Source organism: Corythoichthys intestinalis, chromosome 6, assembly GCF_030265065.1.
Source record: "Corythoichthys intestinalis isolate RoL2023-P3 chromosome 6, ASM3026506v1, whole genome shotgun sequence".
Taxonomy (NCBI): Eukaryota; Metazoa; Chordata; class Actinopteri; order Syngnathiformes; family Syngnathidae; genus Corythoichthys; species Corythoichthys intestinalis.
Genome location: NC_080400.1, coordinates 44,488,854 through 44,515,255, shown reverse-complemented (window position 1 = coordinate 44,515,255; position 26,402 = coordinate 44,488,854). Strand labels below are relative to the sequence as shown.

The window sequence follows — 26,402 nt, the reverse complement described above, 5'->3', positions numbered from 1 at the left end:
AAGCCAGGAAGCTGTAATAAAATATTTTTGAAGGAAATAGTCATTATTTTTTTTCTTTATTGTTTCTGACAACATGCCTAAAATAACTTCAAGTTATTTGTGAAGGTAATTCAAAAAGTGACATTTATCGGCTTAATCCAGTAATCATTTAATCCATAGTCCGATTAATCAATTATAAAAACAATCGGTATTTGCAGCCCTAAGTGATTTATTTGAAATTTGGACCATTGGCTTTCATACATCTTTGAAGGCTACACTTTCTTTTTAAATTGAGTTTTCTGTACACCGATATTCTTTGAATGATCAGGAGAAAATGAACTATATGCAATCTATTGAGAAGACAGCCATTTGAATTCATTTTTTTTGTACTGCTGGCATAAAAAGTAAGCTAAACATGTTTATACTTGGCAGCACATACACATTTAGGGCTACATATAATGCGCTGTGGGAGCTGCAAAGCCATCAGCTCGGGTCACGCTCCATCACCGACGGCTTCCTGCCCTTAACAGGGCACCGCGAGGAGAAAGAGAGGGTGGTGAGTGTCAAGAACTGTGAAGGAAACAAATGCTGCAGGATAGCATCCCATGCAGGAAAAACATTTCAGCACCCCGGGTAATGATAGGTGAATTAGAAATCCATCCCATCGCTACCATGCCGCCCCTTTTTCCTTGACTGGTCAAAGAAAAATAAATGCATTTGAGGTATATACTTATCTAAGTTAAATTAGTTTTACAATTACTTTTTTGTCTGAATTGCAGGACAGTGGAATATTATATGTGAAACATTTTGTCTTCCATTCAACATCTGTTGTTCCTTCCTGCTCGCATTTGGTTGATCCCTTGTGTCTATTCAGCAGCACAAAATGAGCCTCTCTGGTGGCTGGGTGAGTGATGAGTACATTCACCTCCACTCTGCTGGGCTCCGTCCTGCTCTCAGTGTCTATGCGGGTGTGCAAACGCATACTAATGTGTGTATCTGCAGTGAATATTTGCAAATATGTGTCTGCTTGACTACATTACACAATGTGGTATTTTAGATATGCAAGGATGGATGTTAGTTTAGGCAAAAGTATTTGATATGATTGGATATGAATATGATTTGGCTGGCATTTGGATTACTGAACAGTTTACTCCCACATTGTGTTTGTGGGAACAATGACAGGTGATGATGATGTTCCATGGTTTTGTCTTTCCTCCAACAATGAAGGTAATCACATTATTCAACCCACTTCCTTCTTACCAACACTAAACACCTGGGCAGCCAGAACAGAGCGTGTATAAAATCAAAGCAGATATCAAAGCAGAAGCAAAGAGAAAAAAAGGTCATAAAAGGCTTACTTTGGAATGAGCTTGGGAGGAGAGAAAATGCAACAGGAAACCAAATTAGGACACGATTGTTAATTTGTGTGAATTAATAATACAGGATAGAAATAGATGGAGTGAGGCTTTTATTTGAATAAAGCCACCAGGGAATCTAAAATAAATCAAATTATGAGGTGAATTTAGATTGATACTCCCAAATGCATATTTAACACCTTCATCAGGAGAAAGCGCATATGGGGAGCAACTTCATCCTTAAGCCTCTTAACAGATGTCTCGGGTGAAAATATGTCCGTAATTCTAAAAAAAAACTGTTGTAGTGGTGGTGAGGCAGAGGTCTCCTAAGCACGAGTCAGCAACAAATACATGTTTCATTTGTATTCAACACCTATTTAACAAAACATTAGGCATTAGCGCTCATATTTGCATTTAAGTTATTATTCACTACCAAACTACTTGTACAACAAGACTATAGTGTACACAAGTGTTGCTTGGAGGTGATGAAGTGGCAGATCTGTTTAAATTGTCTGTTACCTTCATGCTGTAACCGCACTTTGTCCACAACAAACAAATGGACCGACAAATGAATGAATAGGTTGAATATAAGCATAGAAAGTCTACTCATATTGCAAAAACAAACACATAAAATATCATGATGATGATGATGAAGATGGAGTGGTAAAGAAACCAAATGGCTCCCAGAGCAATTCAGTCTTTTCCTCTCCCTCCCTGATGAGACAAATTGTGATTACCAACAGCCCAGAGTGACATATGTAGTCCACTAATCTCCCCTCACCCCACCAGCACATCAACATCCGTCCAAAAGTATGGACCCCGTCACCAGATGAGGAGCGAGAGGACACCCTGACCCCAAGCTTTCCACAACAGAGGAGGGAAAGGGATCCCAAATGCAAACATACAGAGTCCTCTCCTTTTTTAATCAGGGGCCCCTTGGACCTCCGTGCCCCGGTTGCCCCTCTTGCTTTAGCCTATAGTCGACACCCTCGGCACTCTCAGCCCACCTCGAGCACAGACACACACTCTACACAGCTGTCAAAACCCTGATGTCTTAATCAATCCTGAATCCACAACCCTGTCAGACACAGCGTTAAGATGGATGCACGAAGGGATGAACTTTGACCTCTGCCAGGGGTGGAGAATGCAACTCCTACACACTCTACTACCCCCTCTCGCTCTCTCTCTTTCTCTCTCTCTCTCACACACTCACACACACATAGTCCAATAAGTATCACCAGCCACATTTAGGCTCTAATGCTGCCCCCCAAAAAAGATGGAGGAAAGCCCGTTCATCCTGTGCTGGGAACTAGAAGCCAAAGTAACGTTAACTCAGTGCACACACAAAGCCAAACAGAACCACGACTGCGAACACACACTCACAAATATAACTGGTGTACAACCAAAAATTGGATTTCACATCTTTCATATATCAAACTCTTTCTGTAAAATAGAGGTGAAATGATGCTCTAATAAAACTTTTCACATCGAGCATTATTACACAACCAAACAATGCATGTGATGACTGATCCCCTTTGAACCATTCCGTCACTTGAGAACAAGCACACATAAAAACGATATCAGGTTACTTAATTTAAACATTAAAGATGTTCTTTGACAGGCATAAGGAGTCCAAAAAAATGGCAAAGCTATCTTAAACATACGAAAGCTAATGCAGTAATATTGGTTTTAATGGATATGTTGGCTTGAAAAGCAATGCTGCCAGTAAAGAGATTACCCATATAATGAGGCCACATGCTTCATATGATCATGGTTTCCAAATCCTTTATTGCCTTTTAGAGTGTATGGTATTTTTTTCCCTCTGAAATTAAAGAGATTTACGGTATTTAGAGTCTGAGAGCAAAGTGGGGCATTTAGGAATGGGGCCGAGTTTCTCATTTTGATTTGAACTGAATAAATTCCAGTGAGAGCTATTTCACATTCATTTAAGATCTGTAACTAAATACAAGCACAGGTCTCCTTTTTCACCTCTCCATCTATCCATCACTCTGTGGAAAGAAACACAGCCTTTCTGACAACTCAAATCAGTTGATTTTTGTACGTGAGCACAAGCATATGTAGTCACACGGAACCATCTGTGACCACTTGGATGGTTTTTCCTGGGCTCCCCAAGCAGCTAGAGCTACCACTAAATCACTAGTCGTGTTTGTCATGCAATTAGTCCCAGATAAAGGCTCCCCATAAATAAGGAGAGGCGTCCTTGTCTGCCCCCTTGTTAATCACCCATACTCAGCCTATGACCCCTCACTGCTGAGGCCCTGTGCTTATTGAGCATGTTAGTGGGTGTTGTGCGGGCTGTACCAGTAGACTGTTGTGACAGAATCAGCAGCAGTTTGTATTGTCAGATAAAAACGAGGCCTCCAAATGAAGTACTGTATGTTGCACTCTATTCGCAGAGCGATATTATTCAAATATAAGAAACATTAATTCATTCAATTTCAAGAATGTGTCACCTGGAGGCTAATGTAAAATAAGGAGTATTGGACCTAAATGCTGGGGGTACAATGAGACTGAGCAAGGCAGGGGAGATAATGCAAAACAAAGATATTTTATTAACAAAATACACGTGTAACTTACAAAACACTTAAAGCAGTAAAAAGACCAAGTAGCAAATCAAAATTACAAAACTTATTTGGGGCATTAGGGCAAAAAAAATGAGTCATTGGCAGACAAGGATCATGGGCATTACATAAACAATGACCTAACAGACTGCGCCAACAGGAGCATATACTGGAAACACACACATAAGGGGACAAGACATTGGTACACACCTGGGTGAACACAAGAGGCAAAAGGGAAGTTGACTGGTCAGACATAAGACTGAGACTAATACAGTCATCCCAAAGATACGATTCTACGTTCACACTGAAGGTCGTGACGTCAATTCGGATTTTTTGCAAAAACATCACGTCACGTGTATAAGTTACAGGAGTAAACACAGTCCTTCTTTTTTGGGGGGTGGGTGTCTGCCATTATGCTTTGTAGCAAATTTGAGGATATTATGCTACTAGAGTCAACCTTTTCTTAACCTGATAGCTTCATATATGGTATCAAGAAGGAAAAATGGCTTTCTGCGTTTTCCTAGGCCCTTGCTCGTTTGTTTCTGTTGTCTGTTTTTTTACCCTGTAATGGTGTATGGGTCGCATGCATACGGATCACGTTCATACTGCAGCGTGATGGGATAGTTACCTGATTTATATCCCCAAATCTGAATTGGACTGTTCAGTGTAAAAAAAAATCTGATTTGTGTCGTATATGAGCAAAGAAATCATATTCGACCTGCAGTGTGAATATAGTTATAGCATACCTGTCAAGTTGTACAGTTTCGGCGTAATTTGTACAAGTTTTAAATGTGTACGCTGTACGTTCAAAATCTGTACGTTTTTCGTGCATTATGTTTTTTTTCTCCGTTTGGATTTTGTCACCGTTTCGGCAACGAGACAATGTGCGTTACTATGCATTACTACGTTGGTTGAATGACGCGAGAAAAGTCAGAGACATGGAGAAAGAGGAGTGTTTTTTTGTGACGCTATAGCAAACGAGATGCTAGGCTAGGTGGCTCCAATATTTCCTGACTGTAGCCGACAGCCTACAATCTACGCCTAGATGTCACATGCATATAGAACTACATGAGAAATGACAGACTCTGCGGCGTTAGTAAACAGCCGCCATTCTAAAGCAGTAGACTTCTCAGAAAGGCTCTGTTGTAGTGAACCTTCCTCGCAAACCTAAGTAACTTTTTATCTAAAATACTCCTAAATCAGCAAAATCTTGACTTGAATCTATCTTTAAATGATGAAACAGTTTTAAAACTTTCACATGTCAAAAGTAGACAGAAGGGAACTAATGCAAAAACGGAAGCTATTTTAACAACTTTAACAGTTGATTCACAACATTAAATGACTTCCAATCATAGCAAAGGTTACTTTGTTTTTTGTTTCGTTATTTTTTTTGAAAAAATGAAAAAACCATGAAAGGTAACACCAGTTAATTTGCCAAGTAACTAATTACCCTTACATTCAGGTAACTGAGTTACTAACTCAATTACTTTTTGGGAGAAGTAATATGTAACTAATTACTTTTTAAAAGTAAGATTAACAACACTGGTCATAAAGATAAAGTCTGCAGAATGAAAAGTGACGAAAGCGGAGATTTTATTCTGCCAATTTGTTGCCGAACACAATTTGCCCGCAACTATTGCTGATCACTTCTCAGAATTACCAAACGAAATGTTCCCTGACTTAAAGATTGCATCGGTAAGTTAATTTTATCAACTGACCTTTTTAATTTTTTATTGGACACACTAACGAACTACCTTCAAGTCAAACTGAATTGCGAGATGAAGTGCCATGAAGTTCAGCCATCAAAAGACATGATAGAAATTGCCAAAAGTGCTACATACAATTATAACAAAAGTCACTGTTAAATTTTAGTAATCATGATGTAGCTGAAGATATTGATTGTTTTTTGAGTGCACCAGGTTATATGTTACAATATTACCAATAAATTAATATTATTTTAAAACTTCAGTTTTATTTTTGTTTCATATTGCACGCTATATACAACGTTGTAAGATTAGTCACCAATTTGTCAGGGCATACGTCACTATTTGTAAGATTGCCAACAGCCTCGGGTTGACAGGTATGGCTATTGGGAACCAAACACCACACTTACTCTGTTCAGGGTCATGCTTATCCTGTTTAGGTGAAAGATAGACTTCACCCTGGACTGGTCGCCAGTCAGTCGCATAACACATAGTGACAGACATCCATTCACACTTTCGCTGGGTGGGAAGTGAACTTATGCTGCCTGCACCAAAGTCAGATGAAATTACCATTAAACTATCAGTGATTGAAACCAGTTCACTGAAAAAAAAATTGCATAACGTCCAACGTGTTCTGCATGCACACAAATGAAATAGTTATACTTGTGTGCATAAGTCTATAAATTTGCTGCCATGCTTGCAGTTCTGCCCTTCTGATTAAAAGCCTATGAGAATCTCTCCTCTGACCTTTGACCCTCATCAAACAGCCCATTATAGGATCACAGCTAGCTGAGCCTAGAATAATTGTCCTCGAAAGGCTATTACTCACAACCAAATAGCACTTTTTCAACCCCATCTCAGACCTGCTTATTTTCAATCCTTTTAAACCTGCTCGAAACAATCAACTCTGCTACATTTTTTTGTCTAAAGCGCTGCAGTCTCATTGGTACCTCCCTCCTTCCTCATAGAGTCACCAATTCTCAAGGGATAAATCCCATTCCACATCAGAGCGGGTCCACTAATTACTTCATCTACTTTCATTATTATATCTATCGCCCAAGCAGACGCTGAAGAGGAGACAAGAAAGCGAGAACTTTAGAGACATAAGAGATCCGTCAGAGTGCCAGGTCGAGGAAGCATTTGGATCAAGAGAACCCAAGTACAAAGTCAATGGAGGGAGAGAGCAGATAATATGTTAAATATCTATATAAGCACAAGTAGGGGAACTGATCATAGAATGGAGAATGTTCCAGGTTCTTACCTTGGCAGTCTGTATTTCGCTCCTCGTAGCCAGGGTTGCACAGACAGTTTCCAATAGGCACTAACCACTCGCCATCAGCCCCACAGTACATTTTTGGAATCTCTTTCTCCTCTGAATTATCCACGCATGATCCACGAACTTCCACAAGCGAGGAGGTATCGGCCCCAGTGATAGTATCGGGAAACTGGGCCAGGTTCCTCACCGCCAAAGGACATTTCTTGTAGAAGACCCTAACTGACACAAGTGCAATGCATGCTCCCACATCCTGGAAGGCCAAATAGAAGCCCTTCCGAGTCAGAGCACCAACATCGCGCACTTCTGTGTTAAGCTTCATGATGCGATCGCCGATGTCCACCTGAGTGAAGCTTTCGTCAGCGGCAATTGTATCAATTTTGCCAAACTGGTTCTCACGGATGTAGCGCTCTTTGTCGTTGTTGGACTCATAGTAGTAAAGGTTGAAGGTTTCCTTGCAGGTTCCCATGAGCCCAGGAAGGCTGTTGCAGTCCCGTAGAGTGAACTTGATCTCGATGTAGACGCGTTGAGCACCACTACGAGGAATCCAGTCTGTGCGCAACCAATTGTTCTGGTTTGGCTCCATAACATTACACACCTGGTATGTCCGAATGGGAACATTCTTCTCATCCATGATGCTCACCTCCTCCCACTAGTTAAAGCACACAACCAACAAATGTTACAGGAGTGCATTCAAACATATCTCTGAGGTCATTTTCATTGACGCTGCCATAAAATGTGTCCAGTTTTATGAAATTTTAAAAACATTACTGCTGAATTACTGCTAAACTAATTGAATGTATTATGCATTCATTGCACATATATATGTGCTGCTCAGTGCCCAGAATTATAGATACTTTGCAAAAGAGCATACTGGGAAGATTAGTCAATATTTCAGTCTCAGCAGAGCTATTAATTGAAGGCAAAACTTAATGCATATTTTATGAATTGCACCTAATAGGCTTGTAAGGTTCAAATACACACTCATAGCGATATTTATAATCATGAATTTTACTTGACTGTGAGAGAGGAAATGTACATGTTCGTGCACTTCATAACTCATTACACACGCAATAAAAATGTATGTGGCTGGTTTCTGAAAGAAAAGTGATGCGTGTGTTTTAAATAAAAAATTATGATTGGAAGTTGGAGACCTAAACACATGTCCACTGCTTCTGTTAGTATGAACTCATTGCAAGACGAGTTGTAGACGACAGCCCCTTGGATGCCCTATCTAGAATGACTTGTTTTACTAATGAAAATTGATTTTTTTTTTTTTTTGAGCAATGACAAAAGTGTCCTTTCTTACCCTAGCACATCTCAGGGAAACAGGATCCAAACAATGTGTACGATTAACCATTTTGTTGTCAGTTTCCTGTGGTACTTTGACATAAACAACGTTTGGGGGAGCAAAAGGACCTTTAATGAAAAACATAGCTGTGACTTTATTATTGCAAAAAAAATGTCCATCATGCCCAACTCCCCCAGGCTATTCTGCTCTCGTCATTTTGCATGCTTTTCTTGTGGAAATCAGGCAGAACAGAGATAAGGCCACACCTTTCCCCTATCGTATAGACAGGAAAGAATGGAGCCCAATTAGCTGTAATGAGAGGATGAATACATGCTTGCTAGGACTGTCAGTTACTTGTTTGTGATCCAATGGCAGAGGGGCAATAGAGGAATATGAGCACAGCACCAGCCAAATTCATTGAACATTAAAAACAGAGCAGAGCCTGCAACAGCTGCACCATATGGAATTCCATTTCCCCTGGGTCCATATTCATTAAATAACATAATAGATACTAATTTGAATTCATCTTCAGAAAACACGAAAGCGTTCACTTAAGCCCATGGTAAAACTTGACGAGTTTTGATTACAGTATCTACTGAGTCGTAGGATATCCGATAAGAGGTTCAGATAAGCACAGTTAAAATCAACTTTACTCATCCCACAAATGGGAAATGTGCTGTTTGCAAATTTGTTAAGCACTATATTTTATCCATTAAATATTATCTTTTCAAGCAACCTTACTGTGTCACTGTGGTTGCCTTTTATTTTTTCCATCAAATTAAATATCCACTTCTCGTTAGAGCAAGTAACTTTATTGTTTAAGAGAAGCAGCCCTCATTCCCCTTATCCAGTGGCTATAGCTGAGCCCCACGTTACTTTCTCTTGTATTCATTCGTTCCAAAGGATCCGCTCTCCCGAATCCCAAGCCAACCACCCCCTTTCCTTCTACTTTCTGGTAGAAAAGGATATAAAGTTTCTCCACAAAGGGCGATTCAATTCACCGTCTATTCAAGAAACCTGACGCCCGCTGCAATATTGCCCCTCTGACCATTACAGAGAAGGGCAGCAAGGGAAAAAAAGGGAGCAGGTCTGAGGGGATAACTACAGCTGGTGTTCCTGAGGGTCCTCAAGAAGAGAAGCAACTGTTTTGAATCATATTTGTTTTTATCACACTCGACAATGCTCCTTGATCTTAAACTCAACACAAACCTTAGAAAAACCAATGAGGCATTATTTTGACGATTTCACAGTTTTTTAGTGACCTTGTTCAAGACCCCTTTCCCAATGAACGAGAATGTCGCTTTCATTTTTCCTCAATAAAAAAAATAAAAAGGGGGGGGGGGGGTTCTGACAAGGGTACACTTCTTACCCCTCCTTCTGTTGGGTTGGCGACCCATCCTAGCTCTCCCTGTGCAGCTCTGGAGTCCAATAACGTGACTAGAAAACAGGAATGAGAGAAATGAGCATTCATTTTGAGTCTGGTCATACACATCATTCTGGCATGTGTGAAAAGAGGCAAAACCGTGCCCCTGCCTTGGGATTTAAAACTGATATAGAACTGAAGCAAGGTTACGTCAAACATATTGTTAAAAAAATAAATAAATAAATAAAAACTTGAAAAATATCTGTTACTTAAAAGCATTACACCGTTTACTGTAGATACACTCTTATATTTTGATTCTTTTTCTCCAAATCAATTTAAATCTTAAATTATATTTCACCATTAAAAAAAAAAAAAAAACTTGTTGTTTCGCCCTCGTTTACTTTTGTATACATGCTCGGAAAGTGCTTGATAGTCTGAATCAATGACCAAAAGGTCTATTACACTTGGACGCACACGTTCAAAGACAAATGGATTTTTGCAAGGCGAGATCATTAAATCGGTGCCGAGTTAATGACAAAGAAAAACTGATTTAAGTCTATTTATTTCTAACATAAAACCAAATAATTAACAATTATAGTAATAAATAATTTTGAAAACCCCCCCCTCCAAAAAAAAAAAAAAACATTTCTTTTGGTGCTACGTGTAACTTGTTCACTCCGTTGCGCTAGACTAGAGTGTACAAACGGAAGAGTGGGAAACATTCCATAATCTTCTAGTAAACTGCCATTTATTTAATTTTCTTAATTAAAAAAAAGCAGAGGGTGACGCATTGCTTTAACATTTTCAAAGTACATGCAAAGCTCCAGGGACCCGTGCATGGAGGCAGCCGAGCAGTCGAGGACCTTCGGAGTTCTTTTTTTCCATCCTAATGTGTCAATGCATCAATCGCGTGCACCTTACATTCTGATACAATTTGTCGAACCAGATAACATTACATGGGAAATGTTCCGCATGTTAAGCAAAACACGTAGCCCAACTGCAAAGCCGAGGGCTAAAGACTTCAATCGTTTAGAGGTAAAAGCCTAAATTACACTAGTAATGTCATACTTGAAATATCCGTCCAGTTGTCCATAGGCCAGCAGTCTTGTTTTGAAAATCCCCCCAGCATGTTTTTTGTGTGCAAGCGAGTATTCTTTTTACGGGGTCCGAGCGGAGTCGAATCGAACCTTCCAAATTGCCCGAATGAAGTATTTTAGTTATGTGAGAGGAAATCGCTGCCAAAATTGCCATGAATTTGTCATCAATTGAACTCTTCGCGGCACTAACAAGCTAAATGAAGACTTGAAGCCCGCGGGACTCTTACCTTCATTAGGCGGGTATGTCCGAGACGGAGAAACAAGTGTCGAAATTCCAGAAACAAGAAAGGCAACCGTGAACAAAATCCCCGCCATGAGTGCCATTTGTGTCACTGTGCCGGTTCCCTCTCTCTTCTGTGAAGCGTCTTCTTTTATTAGTTTTCTAGTCTTCTTTTCTCGGGTCCGGTTCTCTCGTTCTGTCTCTCTCCCTCCCTCGCCCGCTTCCCCAGTGGAATAAAGGATAGAAGCGTACACGAGCGCAGACTCACCACCGGGCGCAGGCTGGAGGCGGGTCTTCACTGACTTGCACCCCCGTCAATCCAAATGGGAAATGGATAGATAGGGTGGAGGTATGGAAGGGATGGGGGGGTCGCAAACAGCTCACCCCCACCCGCACAAACACTCCGCACAAGTCACTCTCTTTTCACCAGTTGGCAGAGACGAGATGGAGATGGAGTGAAGTGGCATTTCCACGCGACATTTGCCACACAATCATAAAATTCGGTGGGTCACCGAGTGACATTTAAGGATAAACTGTGCAGAGTATTGTCCCGGTGGTCAACAAAGCATTTGATGGACAATTCAGCCAACTGCGGCTGCTTTACTTTGAGGCTGACAGTGAGAACGTAATGTGTAGCTATCACCCCATTAACTATAAAAGAACATATTGGCCTGTATAATCCTGGAATGGAAGTAAAACGTTTAATATGCAATGCAGCAGCTGACTGTGCTGATCCAGCTTGTTGTCTAGCAGCCGTCAAGCGCAGACGCCGGTCCAAGGTGAGCCGCATTAGATCAAGGTCGCCACCTAGCGGGAATATTGACGCCTGTTCTACCTGGAAAATTCAATTAAAGAACAAGCATCAGCCTGACCTCCTTAATAAAACACGATATTGCACTTTGAGGAATTGACAATGCCTATTTTGGGATCAATTGCGAGAGTTTATATTGGATTACTTCTGCTTTCTGTTTTTTTTTTTTCATCGGTTGCCAGGCTTTAGTTTGTACAGTATTTGTGACTAAACTAGCCCTTCACTTAGTGGAAGAATGCAATAATCCGAAAAAGATATTAAAGGTTTCAGTACTTAAGTGTTTTGCTGACATTGTTTTTTTTTCTTCCTACAGTACGTTTGAACTCCTGACTAGTTTTTTTCCCCCTAGTTCTGTGGATAGAAATAGAAAGAAATAGACATAGAAAAAAAAGCATGAAGGTCAACCCTCGTTGAGATGTACATTGATTGATTGATTGATTGATTGATTGATTGATTGATTGATTGATTGATTGATTGATTGATTGATTGATTGATTGATTGACTAAACTAGTTGCAAAGCAGTGGTGTTACCAGGATGCCAGGTTTGGGTGGGCATTAGTCTTACCTGGGGGGCAAAAAAAAAAAAAAAGCTACAATGCTCCAGTAGGTCGAAATCCAGCGTAGGGCTACTGCACCTTAAAACATGTTTTGTGTTCTCCTTGAGATAACTGTTGTTGTGATTTGGTCCAAACAAATAAAAGTCGATTTGATTTTATTTGACTTACTGGTAGAACACATCCATAACTGAACAGAATAGACATGCAGATGACAATGTTTTTTTTTAGGTAACCTATTGTGGTTCCTTGGTTTTATTATTATTATTATTATAGTTATTCTTTGCTCCGCAGGCCCTTCCAGCTCAATTTGACACCCTTAGAATGCTTCAAAATGCACCGAAATCGGCAGGCAGGTCAAGACAGGTGCCATCTTTGATACTGTGTAAAGACAAATTCCAAATATACTATGTAGCGCAGCCAGGCGAACACTGGTTAAAACTTTGATAAAATGTTAACAAAAAAAAAAACCAAAAACAATTTATTTTGTAAATTTTGTAAAAAAAATAAATAATAATTGTAAATGCGTGTAGCGCCCCCTAGGAATCAAACATTTTATGTAATTATTATTATATGTTATTTTTAGGTGAAAGAGGAGGTAACAACGCAAAGGTTAAAACTTAGAACTCATCGGTACTATATGAATGGGAAACCATACGCGGTACTCAGACTGCCGTTAGAACTACATCCAGTTTTCTTTGGGTGGACAGGGCGTGTCCGTGGGTGGGAACTGCTCTGCTGTTGATAGAGGAGGTATTAAAATGGCGCACAAACAAGTTAGCAATGTTTTTCTTTACAAAAACAACAAATATTTCTAAAATTCAATTCCAGGTCAAAAATCAAGATAATTATGATAGTTTACAATATTGCCCAGCTGCAGATTTAGACCATGGAGAACTTTAAAAAAAAACGTGCATTGTTGCCATATTGTTGTTTGTTGTTGCTGTTGAGCTGCCGCTGTGCAGAGAACATTTATTCGAGTGTTGTGAAAAGTGGGTGTTAAACTGAGGCTTATTGGACCTTTTAGTTTTCAAATGTGTTTGTGTGTCATTGCGCCATCCAGCTGCAGGAATTTGCATGATAATACACCAATTACCAATACAAAAACTCCAACTCACACTGTGGTGAAATAGAACACTGTCTTTGTAGTAGCCTAGGAGTCCATAAACTAGCCAGCATGCGTGTGTACTGCCATTGTGCACGCCTTTTATGGAGAAAATGTGAGCTTGACAAATTTTTGGATTGGAAAAAAAACAAAAGATCTTCAGCACCCCCCGCTGTGCCTTATGTATAAATTCTAATTTTGCTTAATGGACTTGAACCTTTCTTTTTTTTTTTTTTTTTTTTTGGGGGGGGGGAGCATAACTGTATTATACAACAATAACTACAACAATAGAACAGTAAAACAAATAATAAGTAAATTAAAGCATTAAAAATAATAAATTATTCATAAAACAATTGTTAGAATGTTAAAAGATTAAAACAGACGAATAATGCAGTACATTGATGCTGTAATGCATCTTATACTGTAAAAAGCCTTATGTATTAAAATTAAATTGCTCATCGGTGGTGCGCTTTAAATTCTGAAAATACTGTTTCCAAAAAATGTAAAGCAACAACAACAACAAAACACTTAATTGCCACTTTAAAGACTTTGAAAAACTGAATCACAGTTAGGCCTATCTGGCATAGTAAATTGATGTTCTAAACTTATTGAAGGTCTTGAAAACATTAGCTTCCTGTGTTATAGGTCATTTATGATAGGTTTGATGTTATAAAGTAAGTAAAGTAAACTTGTATAACAGGCAGAAACTGACAAAAAAACATTTTTTGGTGGGAAGACTCTATGCACAGAAAGGAAAACTTATGAATACACTGTAAAAAGCCAGCTGTGTCCTGGGTTGGAAGCTTTGACCAGTGGTGCGCTCACTCATTGTGGTCCTCCTACATAGGTTGTATGCTGCTCAGAGGAGGTGTGCCCATTGCAGTCAGGGCAGAGTGTGTCTCTGTGTGAGATGGATACAGGGTTTTTCAAGGGTACATATTACTTGGACTACAGATCATTTCCCACAACATCACATCAAAGGAAATCTGTGTTGTGCTTTTTTTAACTCATATATGCAACAATTATGATTAAACTATCATCGTCCTTGGGCAAGTCATTGAATGTTACTTCCTTTGAGCATTTCTCTATTACATGATAGAATTTTATCACATTGATCCCATTCTTGTATTTCTAATATTGAAAATCCGAAATGAAAATAGATCCGCACTGACTGTTTCACTTCATTTGGCTCCAACCTTTGAAGATGAGAGTGATACAACAAAGGATACTGCAGCAGAGAGACTTGCTGGAATTGAACAGGTGTCTTAAAGGCTTTTTTCCCTTCAAAATGGAAATGTGAATGTGTGTTTGTTGTGAAAAACACTGTCTCTGGCTTTCACTTTTGTCCACATGGTCCCTGTGTCTTCTTGCAGCATACAGTAGTTGCACTGGGCTTTTAAGACTGGTCCATGTTGAGTTTACAGTGCCTTGCAAAAGTATTCGGCCCCCTTGAATCTTGCAACCTTTCGCCAAATTTCAGGCTTCAAACATAAAGATATGAAATTTAATTTTTTTGTCAAGAATCAACAACAAGTGGGAAACAATCGTGAAGTGGAACAACATTTATTGGATAATTTAAACTTTTTTAACAAATAAAAAACTGAAAAGTGGTGCGTGCAATATTATTCGGCCCCTTTACTTTCAGTACAGCAAACTCACTCCAGAAATTCAGTGAGGATCTCTGAATGATCCAATGTTGTCCTAAATGACCGATGATGATAAATAGAATCCACCGTTGTGTAATCAAGTCTCTGTATAAATGCACCTGCTCTGTGATAGTCTCAGGGTTCTGTTTAAAGTGCAGAGAGCATTATGAAAACCAAGGAACACACCAGGCAGGTCCGAGATACTGTTGTGGAGAAGTGTAAAGCCGGATTTGGATACAAAAAGATTTCCCAAGCTTTAAACATCTCAAGGAGCACTGTGCAAGCCATCATATTGAAATGGAAGGAGCATCAGACCACTGCAAATCTACCAAGACCCGGCCGTCCTTCCAAACTTTCTTCTCAAACAAGGAGAAAACTGATCAGAGATGCAGCCAAGAGGCCCATGATCACTCTGGATGAACTGCAGAGATCTACAGCTGAGGTGGGAGAGTCTGTCCATAGGACAACAATCAGTCGTACACTGCACAAATCTGGCCTTTATGGAAGAGTGGCAAGAAGAAAGCCATTTCTCAAAGATATCCATTAAAAGTCTCGTTTAAAGTTTGCCACAAGCCACCTGGGAGACACACCAAACATGTGGAAGAAGGTGCTCTGGTCAGATGAAACCAAAATGGAACTTTTTGGCCACAATGCAAAACGATATGTTTGGCGTAAAAGCAACACAGCTCATCACCCTGAACACACCATCCCCACTGTCAAACATGGTGGTGGCAGCATCATGGTTTGGGCCTGCTTTTCTTCAGCAGGGACAGGGAAGATGGTTAAAATTGACGGGAAGATGGATGCAGCCAAATACAGGAACATTCTGGAAGAAAACCTGTTGGTATCTGCACAAGACCTGAGACTGGGACGGAGATTTATCTTCCAACAGGACAATGATCCAAAACATAAAGCCAAATCTACAATGGAATGGTTCAAAAATAAACGTATCCAGGTGTTAGAATGGCCAAGTCAAAGTCCAGACCTGAATCCAATCGAGAATCTGTGGAAAGAGCTGAAGACTGCTGTTCACAAACACTCTCCATCCAACCTCACTGAGCTCGAGCTGTTTTGCAAGGAAGAATGGGCAAGAATGTCAGTCTCTTGATGTGCAAAACTGATAGAAACATACCCCAAGCGACTTGCAGCTGTAATTGGAGCAAAAGGTGGCGCTACAAAGTATTAACGCAAGGGGGCCGAATAATATTGCACGCCCCACTTTTCAGTTTTTTATTTGTTAAAAAAGTTTAAATTATCCAATAAATGTTGTTCCACTTCACGATTGTGTCCCACTTGTTGTTGATTCTTGACAAAAAAATTAAATTTCATATCTTTATGTTTGAAGCCTGAAATGTGGCGAAAGGTTGCAAGATTCAAGGGGGCCGAATACTTTTGCAAAGCACTGTATTTCTACTGATTGTTTCATGTGCGTGAGCTTACTTTAAATAAACATGTCTTGACAGATTTGTCTTCTTTCCAAGACTCATACAGAGGCAAAATAGTTTGAGTAAACATGATATTGCTTGAAAGGTCCCTGTATGGGTGTGGATGTTTTGGTGCAGAGTATTTGGCATTCAGTCTCTTCATCCCAGTATAGTCAAAAAAAAATGTTTCTAATATTGTAAAAGATGTGACTTCAATTAAAAACTTAGACAATGCTCTAACAACTGTATTTGTTACATTTTCTTAACCTTTAATAGTGTAAGCCATGTGCCAATAATGCTGGAGGTTGGCTGATGCCTGGGGGGCCCTTGAGGTGGTCTTAACAGAGCAAGAGTGGGCAGGTTTGTGCCTCTGCTCTTCCTTTGTTTGTGTCACCATGTTTTTGATTGATTACACTCACATCACTTTCTTTATTTTCCTGTCAGACAAAGCATCGTTTTAATGGACGGGGTGCACGCACTCCTTCCGCCAGCCTACTCAGTTTTCTCCAGATGGCATCTGCAGCCTACACATCTGCATTGTGTGCCAATCACACACACTGACTCCCAATCCTTTGTTGAAACAACACACACACACACACACACACACACATGCTCCCTCATATACAAACCTCAGAATACATCAGAAAAATGGTGGATTTGTTTTTCTTAATTTTATTGGTTCCACTTTGCCTGTGATTTGCGACATTGTAATTTGGAATTTAAATATATACAGTGCCTTGCAAAAGTATTTGGCCCCCTTGAACCTTGCAACCTTTCGCCACATTTCAGACTTCAAACATAAAGATATGAAATTTAATTATTTTGTCAAGAATCAACAACAAGTGTGACACAATCGTGAAGTGGAACAACATTTATTGGATAATTTAAACTTTTTTAACAAATAAAAAACTGAAAAGTGGGGCGTGCAATATTATTCGGCCCCCTTGCGTTAATACTTTGTAGCGCCACCTTTTGCTCCAATTACAGCTGCAAGTCGCTTGGGGTATGTTTCTATCAGTTTTGCACATCGAGAGACTGACATTCTTGCCCATTCTTCCTTGCAAAACAGCTCGAGGTCAGTGAGGTTGGATGGAGAGTGTTTGTGAGCAGCAGTCTTCAGCTCTTTCCACAGATTCTCGATTGGATTCAGGTCTGGACTTTGACTTGGCCATTCTAACACCTGGATACGTTTATTTTTTAACCATTCCATTGTAGATTTGGCTTTATGTTTTGGATCATTGTCCTGTTGGAAGATAAATCTCCGTCCCAGTCTCAGGCCTTGTGCAGATACCAACAGGTTTTCTTCCAGAATGTTCCTGTATTTGGCTGCATCCATCTTCCCATCAATTTTAGCCATCTTCCCTGTCCCTGCTGAAGAAAAGCAGGCCCAAACCATGATGCTGCCACCACCATGTTTGACAGTGGGGATGGTGTGTTCAGGGTGATGAGCTGTGTTGCTTTTACGCCAAACATATCGTTTTGCATTGTGGCCAAAAAGTTCCATTTTGGTTTCATCTGACCAGAGCACCTTCTTCCACATGTTTGGTGTGTCTCCCAGGTGGCTTGTGGCAAACTTTAAACGAGACTTTTTATGGATATCTTTGAGAAATGGCGCTCTTCTTCCCACTCTTCCATAAAGGCCAGATTTGTGCAGTGTACGACTGATTGTTGTCCTATGGACAGACTCTCCCACCTCAGCTGTAGATCTCTGCAGTTCATCCAGAGTGATCATGGGCCTCTTGGCTGCATCTCTGATCAGTTTTCTCCTTGTTTGAGTAGAAAGTTTGGAAGGACGGCCGGGTCTTGGTAGATTTGCAGTGGTCTGATGCTCCTTCCATTTCAATATGATGGCTTGCACAGTGCTCCTTGAGATGTTTAAAGCTTGGGAAATCTTTTTGTATCCAAATCCGGCTTTAAACTTCTCCACAACAGTATCTCGGACCTGCCTGGTGTGTTCCTTGGTTTTCATAATGCTCTCTGCACTTTAAACAGAACCCTGAGACTATCACAGAGCAGGTGCATTTATACGGAGACTTGATTACACACATTTGGATTCTATTTATCATCATCGGTCATTTAGGACAACATTGGATCATTCAGAGATCCTCACTGAACTTCTGGAGTGAGTTTGCTGCACTGAAAGTAAAGGGGCCGAATAATATTACACGCCCCACTTTTCAGTTTTTTATTTGTTAAAAAAGTTTAAATTATCCAATAAATGTTGTTCCACTTCACGATTGTGTCCCACTTGTTGATTCTTGACAAAAAAATTAAATTTCATATCTTTATGTTTGAAACCTGAAATGTGGCGAAAGGTTGCAAGATTCAAGGGGGCCGAATACTTTTGCAAGGCACTGTATATATACAGGTACATATATTTATATATGTAGAAAACAAAACAAAAGGAATGAAAACAAAGACAAGACTGAAAGAGCAGTTTCTGCTCTTGCACTACTTTTTAAAAGACACTACCATATTTTATGCCAAAATAACTGTTGTGTTTGATAAAACGATATGTCTGTATGCTGCCAAAGCAGATTCATGGTGCATGAAGCCCCCGAACTATTTTTAATTTGTCCATTTTAACCTGAAAACCCGTTTACAGACGTCACCCAACCGCTTTTGTTTCAACCCGGCAATAAAACGAAGGTAATTAATTATATTTATTATTAAAAATGTCTGTCAATTTTAGCTTAGATTCATTAATTGATGTCTCATATTTCGTTTCAAAAAAAAAAAAACTACTTTAAAACAAATTATGTGACAATAAAAAAAATGTCATCTGTAAAAAAGTCACAGATATCTACTTCAGAACTATCGCTTAATTGTATTTTTTTGTTACTGTCATTTTCCCTGTTATTTGAGATGATAAATAATCAATCCAAACAAAGAAAAATGGGAAAAAAACATTTAAAATGGTAAATATATGAAAAAGAAAATCTCGACCACTCCTTGATGTCTGCGATTTCTGTATCGCGACCCTTGTCAGATTACCATGTTTCACCCATAAAATCCCCATAAAATCCAGCTGTGGCCATTCACAGCTGTGTTTTGACACTCAGTGATACATGCTACATGGAGTTTTTGGATCAAAACAAGGTAAGGACGCGATAATATCTCGTTAAAATCATGGCGTCTGTAATTCTGCTCTCGCGTGTTCTCATCTCCAGATAAGGTTTTGCTGTTTAATTTTTTTTTTTTTTAAATGCCCTCCTGTTCAAAATGTTTCTTCCCCTAGAAAATTGAGATTTTAAGCTTTCCAATGATGTATCACACATGCATATCGGACGATTTTGAAATGTGGCCAAATTGGGGGTGTCAGAGCGGAACTTCATGTCACCTGAGTGTTTTCCGCCATACAGTGCCTTGCAAAAGTATTCGGCCCCCTTGAATCTTGCAACCTTTCTACAGCTGAGGTGGGAGAGTCTGTCCATAGGACAACAATCAGTCGTACACTGCACAAATCTGGCCTTTATGGAAGAGTGGCAAAAAGAAAGCCATTTCTCAAAGATATCCATAAAAAGTCTCGTTTAAAGCTTGCCACAAACCACCTGGGAGACACATAAAACATGTGGAAGAAGGTGCTTTGGTCAGATGAAACCAAAATTGAACTTTTTGGCCACAATGCAAAACGATATGTTTGGCGTAAAAGCAACACAGCTCATCACCCTGAACGCACCATCCCCACTGTCAAACATGGTGGTGGCAGCACCATGGTTTGGGCCTGCTTTTCTTCAGCAGGGACAGGGAAGATGGTTAAAATTGACGGGAAGATGGATGCAGCCAAATACAGGAACATTCTGGAAGAAAACCTGTTGGTATCTGCACAAGACCTGAGACTGGGACGGAGATTTATCTTCCAACAGGACAATGATCCAAAACATAAAGCCAAATCTACAATGGAATGGTTCAAAAATAAACGTATCCAGGTGTTAGGATGGCCAAGTCAAAGTCCAGACCTGAATCCAATCGAGAATCTGTGGAAAGAGCTGAAGACTGCTGTTCACAAACACTCTCCATCCAACCTCACTGAGCTCGAGCTGTTTTGCAAGGAAGAATGGGCAAGAATGTCAGTCTCTCGATGTGCAAAACTGATAGAAACATACTCCAAGCGACTTGCAGCTGTAATTGGAGCAAAAGGTGGCGCTACAAAGTATTAACGCAAGGGGGCCGAATAATATTGCACGCCCCACTTTTCAGTTTTTCATTTGTTAAAAAAGTTTAAATTATCCAATAAATGTTGTTCCACTTCACGATTGTGTCCCACTTGTTGTTGATTCTTGACAAAAAATTTAAATTTTATATCTTTATGTTTGAAGCCTGAAATGTGGCGAAAGGTTGCAAGGTTCAAGGGGGCCGAATACTTTCGCAAGGCACTGTATATACTACAATGACATTTCATATAAATATGTTGATTTTCTGTGATTTCTGGTAAATAAAAATAATTAAAAACAGGGTTAGTGCTTGCTGTCTGTGGGAAGCTGAATGCTAGAATCCAAAGTGGTAGAAGACGACCTCTGATCTGAATAGCAACCCCAATGGATAGCAGCACTGCAGCAGTTCTTCATTCAACTACCGTAGTTGTTTTGACTAGTTGTGTTTATAAAATATTCCAAGACAATAAGCAAGTATTCTATTTTTTTCTGCTTTTCCTTAACCCTTTCCTAAGTTCACAGGTAATTTAAAGTAGAATTCAGATTTGTTTTGTTTTTTGTCGTTACTGTTGTTTTTTACCTCACATAACTGCCTGTTTATATTCTCTTTTTTGGTTCTTGTTGTAATCTTATGTATCATTGAGGTTGGCCTTTCTTTTGGGATTGGTACAGTTTTCTAGATGGTTTTGTCAAATTCAAAATTTTATGAGCCAGTAGCATTCACATTAGGAAGTTCCTCTGTCGTTAACTATGATGCTAAGTCAGCTGGTGATATTGATTGGAATTTAAGGGCCAAAGGCAAAAAAAGAAAGAAAAAAAAGGCTGAATAATGTCAATAGCATATCTGCATAAGTCAAAACGCACCTGGATTCTTATCCAATCACTCACATTGATTGCCAAATACGCAAGATCTACTTCATGCCAGCTTCCTTGTCTTCATACAGTCTTAACCATTGTTTTATTTAAGCCCCCAGTTCTCTCCTGCTGGTCTACAACCCCTAGGCTAACCCAGCCCATCACCTTCGTATCTGCGTCACACAGAGTTCCTGAGGCCACAATGAGGAAGGCGGTCCCCAGAGGTCAAAGCAAGTGGGAGTCAGCAGAGAAAGGAAAGGAGATCAAAGCTCCAGCAGGACAGCCACAATTGACCAGAATGTTCAAGATGAGATCAGATCCCCTGGACTGGAAGTACACACACAGAACAGCAGCATACAAATCCCTCCACTTGTTTTGTGGTTCCTATCCCTGCACGTCATCCAAATCTTCTTACTTTTGCAATCCAATAAACTTTTGTTCACTGGTCCGACAAATTTAAAGTCTGTGAAAAAATGTCATGAGTCCTTTAATTCTCATCACGTGCCAGTAAAGTATGTACACGCAAAGATAATCTATTGAGCTAAAGTAAATACATCCATATGGCCAGTAAATTAATAACATGAGGTGTGGGAAGAAGATAAGGCCATACCGTAACCATTGTATTCATTAATCTTTCGTCTTTATTTGATCATTTCATTCATTTTTTTCATCTTCACTTATCTTTACTAAGGCTGGGGGCGTCTTGGAGCCTATTCTAGCTAACTATGGGAATTAGGCGGGGTAGACCTTGAACTGGGTCCAGGGCACAACGAGACAAACGACCACTCAGGCACACACTCATACCTACGGACAATTTTGGTGTGTTCATTCAGCTAACCAGTTGTGGAAGGCAACCGGAGTACCCGACGTAAACCCAAGCAGGCAGGTGGTGCACATTCTATACTGAACATAAATATAAAGGCAACACTTTTTGTTTTTGATGACAATTTTTGTGAACTGAACTCAAAGATCTAAAACTTCTTCTACATTCAAGTTAGGCCATTTCCTTCAAAATAATGTTCACAAATCTGTCTAAATTTGTGATAGTGAGGGTGTCTCTTTTGTGGAGATAATCCACTCCATCTCACAAGCGTGGCAAATCAATTACTGTATGCTGATTAGACAGCATAATTATTGCACAAATGTGCCTTAGGCTGGCAAAAATAAAAGGCAACTCTAAGATTTGCAGTTTTATCAATTTCTCATTTCTCTATAAGCCATAAGGTGTTTCAGAGAATTTGGCAGTACATCCAACCAGCCTCCCAACCACAGACCACATGTTACCACACCAGCTCAGGCCCTCCACACCCAGCATGTTCACCTCCAAGATCGTCTGATACAGGCCACTCAGACGGCTGCTGAAAAAAATCAGTTTGCATTATCAAAGAACTTCACAAACTGTCAGAAGCTGTCATATTCGTCCTCCTCATCGAGGTCTTGACCTGACTATAGCTCGTCGTCGTAATCATCTTGAGTGGGCAAGTGTTTACATTCGACGGCAGCTGGCACGTTGAAGAGCGAGGGCAGACTACCATACGGGGATACCGGCAATTTCCCCGGTAGGCTGGTGTCGGGAGAAATAAATAGGGTCGTAATCCGTAAATTAAGTAAGGTTTAGTGTCACTATACATATGCAAAAATGTGACCCTTGTGGTGACCTTTCATTAATTAATTCATGTTAATAATTCACCTATGGAATTAATGTGGAGTATGTTGTCGCGCGTGTTTCCGGCAGAGACACTAGAGAGTTATAAAAGACACAAGCGGCCGAACACGGCAACGCAAACTCATCTCACGAGTTACGAGACTCACTAACTTCGTCCGCTGCACCCTTCATATTTTACACGTAAATGGGGAAAAAAAAGTATTAGGTGAAAATCCGTACAATTGGTGACTGCGGTCAAGCCAGCTGGTTCTCGTGTTCCCATGGTCAAATGAGCAGACCTTGAAATTAACACACCCGCATAATCCAAGCATCACGGGAAATGCATTCCAACCGAGCAGCAAGGCAGTTGACGTCTGTGTGCTCGCGTTGTTCCCAACTCTTAAGAACACTTTCAACACTCTAAAATATATAATGCCACCATTATAATCTTTTAAAGATGAAATGAAGTCATCTGATCTTAAAACCGCTCCATCTACATGTGCATTATATGCGCATGTCACATCAGTACAATATTAAGTGATTCCCCTGAGCAACGGGTCGTTTTGGTAGATGTTAGGTTACAGTCCTCATTTTTGTGGCACTGTAAATCCACAAATCTGAATAAGTTCTGGGAAAGGCTGATGAATTTTAGTAGTGGATCTCACTGACTACTCCCAAACTCAAAACTGCATTTTTCCTGTACCAATATTTAGAAAAATTAAAACTCCTACATGTATACTTCGATCCAGTTACAGTTGTCATTTGTGTGGTACTGTAAATCCACAATTTTGAATATGTTCTAGTCAAGGTTGGTGAATATTAGTAGTGGACGGCTCTGACTACTCCAATACTCAAAGCTACATTTTTACGGTACCAAAATTTTGAAAATTTGCATTAAAAGTCATACATGCATAATTTGATCAGGTTTCAGTTCTCATTTTTGTGGTAATGTAAATCCACAGTCCTGAATGAGTTCTGGCCAAGGTTGGTGAAAATTAGTAGTGGACCTCAATGACTACTCACAAACTCAAAACAATGCATTTTTATTTTATCCAATATTTTTTTTAAAAATGAATTCAAAGTCTTGCAAGAGTACTTTGATCAGGTTTCAGTACTGTTTTTATATCTTGTATCAATGACCTGTTTTAAAATCATTACATCGTTTAAAATAACTACACTGTTGTATTTATTTTACTCTAGGCTAGCTAGGGCTCTGGTTATTGTTTACTATAGGATTTTTGTCCATAACAGCATCAAATGCTGTTTTTTTTCACCATGGCACAGGTACTTGTGTTACCAACTGGATGGCTTCCAACACTGTCCATGAAGTGGGCCGGTCTTTCAATGACTCCCGGGCCAGTCCAACCCCCCAATCCACCCCTGTTGGAGAGGTGTTCTCTTCTTAGGTGAATCTGATTTACAATGTTCGTGGCAGATGGCAGATAGCATGAGTGGTGTCCTGTGGGTGAGCAGTATTCTGATTTCAGTGTTGTGGATCTAGTAGCCCATGGTGGCGGTGGGGTTATAGCATGGGCAGGTGTCTCATGGACGAAAAAGGGGCATTTTATTGATGGCATTTTGAATAAAAAGAGATAGCGTGGTGCGATCCTGAGGCCCATTGTTGTGCCATACATCCAAAAACATCACATTGTTTTGCATAATGATAATGCACGTCCCCATGTTGCAAGGATCTATAAACAATTCTATGAAGCTTAAAACATCCCAGCTCTTATATTACCAGCATGATCATTTCACCCAGTGAGCATGTTTGGAATGCTGTGGATCGCCATGCAAGACAGCGTGTTCCATTTCCTGACAATATCCAGCAACTTCGCACAGCAGTTGAAGAGAACTGGGTCAACATACAGTACTACAGGCCACAATCAACAACCTGATCAACTCTATGTGAGGTAGATGAACTGTATGAGGCAAATAGTGGTCAAACCAAATACTGACTGGTTTTCTGTATCCTTAGATCCCTTCCCTACACCGTAAAACAACACTGGAGACTTCAGAGTGGCCTTTTACTGTGGCCAGTCTAAGGCACACCTGTGCAATAATGATGCTGTCTAAACTGCATCTTGATGTGGCACTTCTGTGAGGTGGCATGGATTATGTCAGGAGATGTGCTTACTATCACAGATTTAGACAGATTTGTGAACAATATTTGTGAGAATTTTTTTTTTGTGTGTATTTTTGTGAACTGAAAATGAATACAGGTGTCAGTTCAATCCTAAAATAATATAATAAATCACGTGTTTATTTTTGTTTTCCTCGATGTTTGCCCATTTTTCTTTACAAATTCACTGAGTGTATTTCATCAAAATGAGCTGGGATCAGCATAAATTGTAATTACTCACAATTCATAGCTTGTTTTTCTGAAATGGGATTTTCCATTTTAAATTTGTGCTACAAAATGAATCATCTCTTATTGCTTAAAAGTTAAAGTAGTGGACACATCAGATATATCTGGGCAACTTTAACTTTCCACATAAAGGATATGCACTGAAGTCATTTGGCAACTGCATAAGGGGGGAAAAGATGTAAGGAGATATTTTCATGGCATTGCGTCAGGCACTTTGGAGCACCTCTTAATTGTCACATTTATACAAGGAGACAAAAGGTAGTGAAAAGATAATACCGTGGTATGCAAGTCTGCCTTTATTTTTCTGCATAGGACTTGATAAAGGTCAAGTTGTAGCCACAACTCCAAAATGTAAATTAGACTGATAAACTGTACACTTTTGGCGAGACCAATGTGTTATTGTGTATGGGTAAAAGTGATGTCCCACCTCAACATGCACAGAAGGCAGTTTAAAAGTAGTAATGAACACTTAGTACCTTAAACCTTCCCCCCACAAATTTCTACAACACCCCCCTCCAAAAAAAACTAAAGAGCAGTGGTCGACAATGACGCAAAATTCACTTTTGCGAGCTCTGCTTGTCTGCTTCAATTGGCTTTTGTTAGTTTTTTAATCAATAGCAGATAGCCGTCAGTATAACATGACTAATTCATGATTTTGTACAACGTTACTTGATTAAAAGCAAAGTACAACACACACTGATTTCTGTACCAAATGTAACAGCAAAATGGTTAGTTGGTCTGCCAGTTGATTAGTTAGATGACAGTAGTAAATAAGTTAAAAGACCTTATAGCTTACCTCGCACGGTTGGCTGCAATATACTCTATATACAGTGGGGCAAATAAGTATTTAGTCAACCACCAATTGTGCAAGTTCTCCTACTTGAAAAGATAAGAGAGGCCTGTAATTGTAAACATGGGTAAACCTCAACCATGAGAGACAGAATGTGGAAGAAAAAAAAAACAGAAAATTTGATTGTTTG

At 39.7% G+C, this 26,402-nt stretch overlaps 1 protein-coding gene across 1 annotated transcript in view; it reads right to left on the bottom strand.

Annotated features, from left to right (window-relative positions):
- LOC130917346 (ephrin type-A receptor 4-A-like) overlaps window positions 1–11,156 on the bottom strand; it is an 81,059-nt gene extending 69,903 nt beyond the window's left edge. The window contains exons 1-3 of the mRNA XM_057838660.1: window positions 10,871–11,156; window positions 9,553–9,620; window positions 6,881–7,544 (exon numbers count right to left, since the gene is read on the bottom strand). Of these exons, the coding sequence (XP_057694643.1) occupies window positions 6,881–7,544; window positions 9,553–9,620; window positions 10,871–10,967 (829 nt within the window). The 5' untranslated portion in view covers window positions 10,968–11,156. The remainder of the gene's footprint in view (window positions 1–6,880; window positions 7,545–9,552; window positions 9,621–10,870) is intronic.
- Between the last annotated feature and the right edge of the window lie 15,246 nt (window positions 11,157–26,402).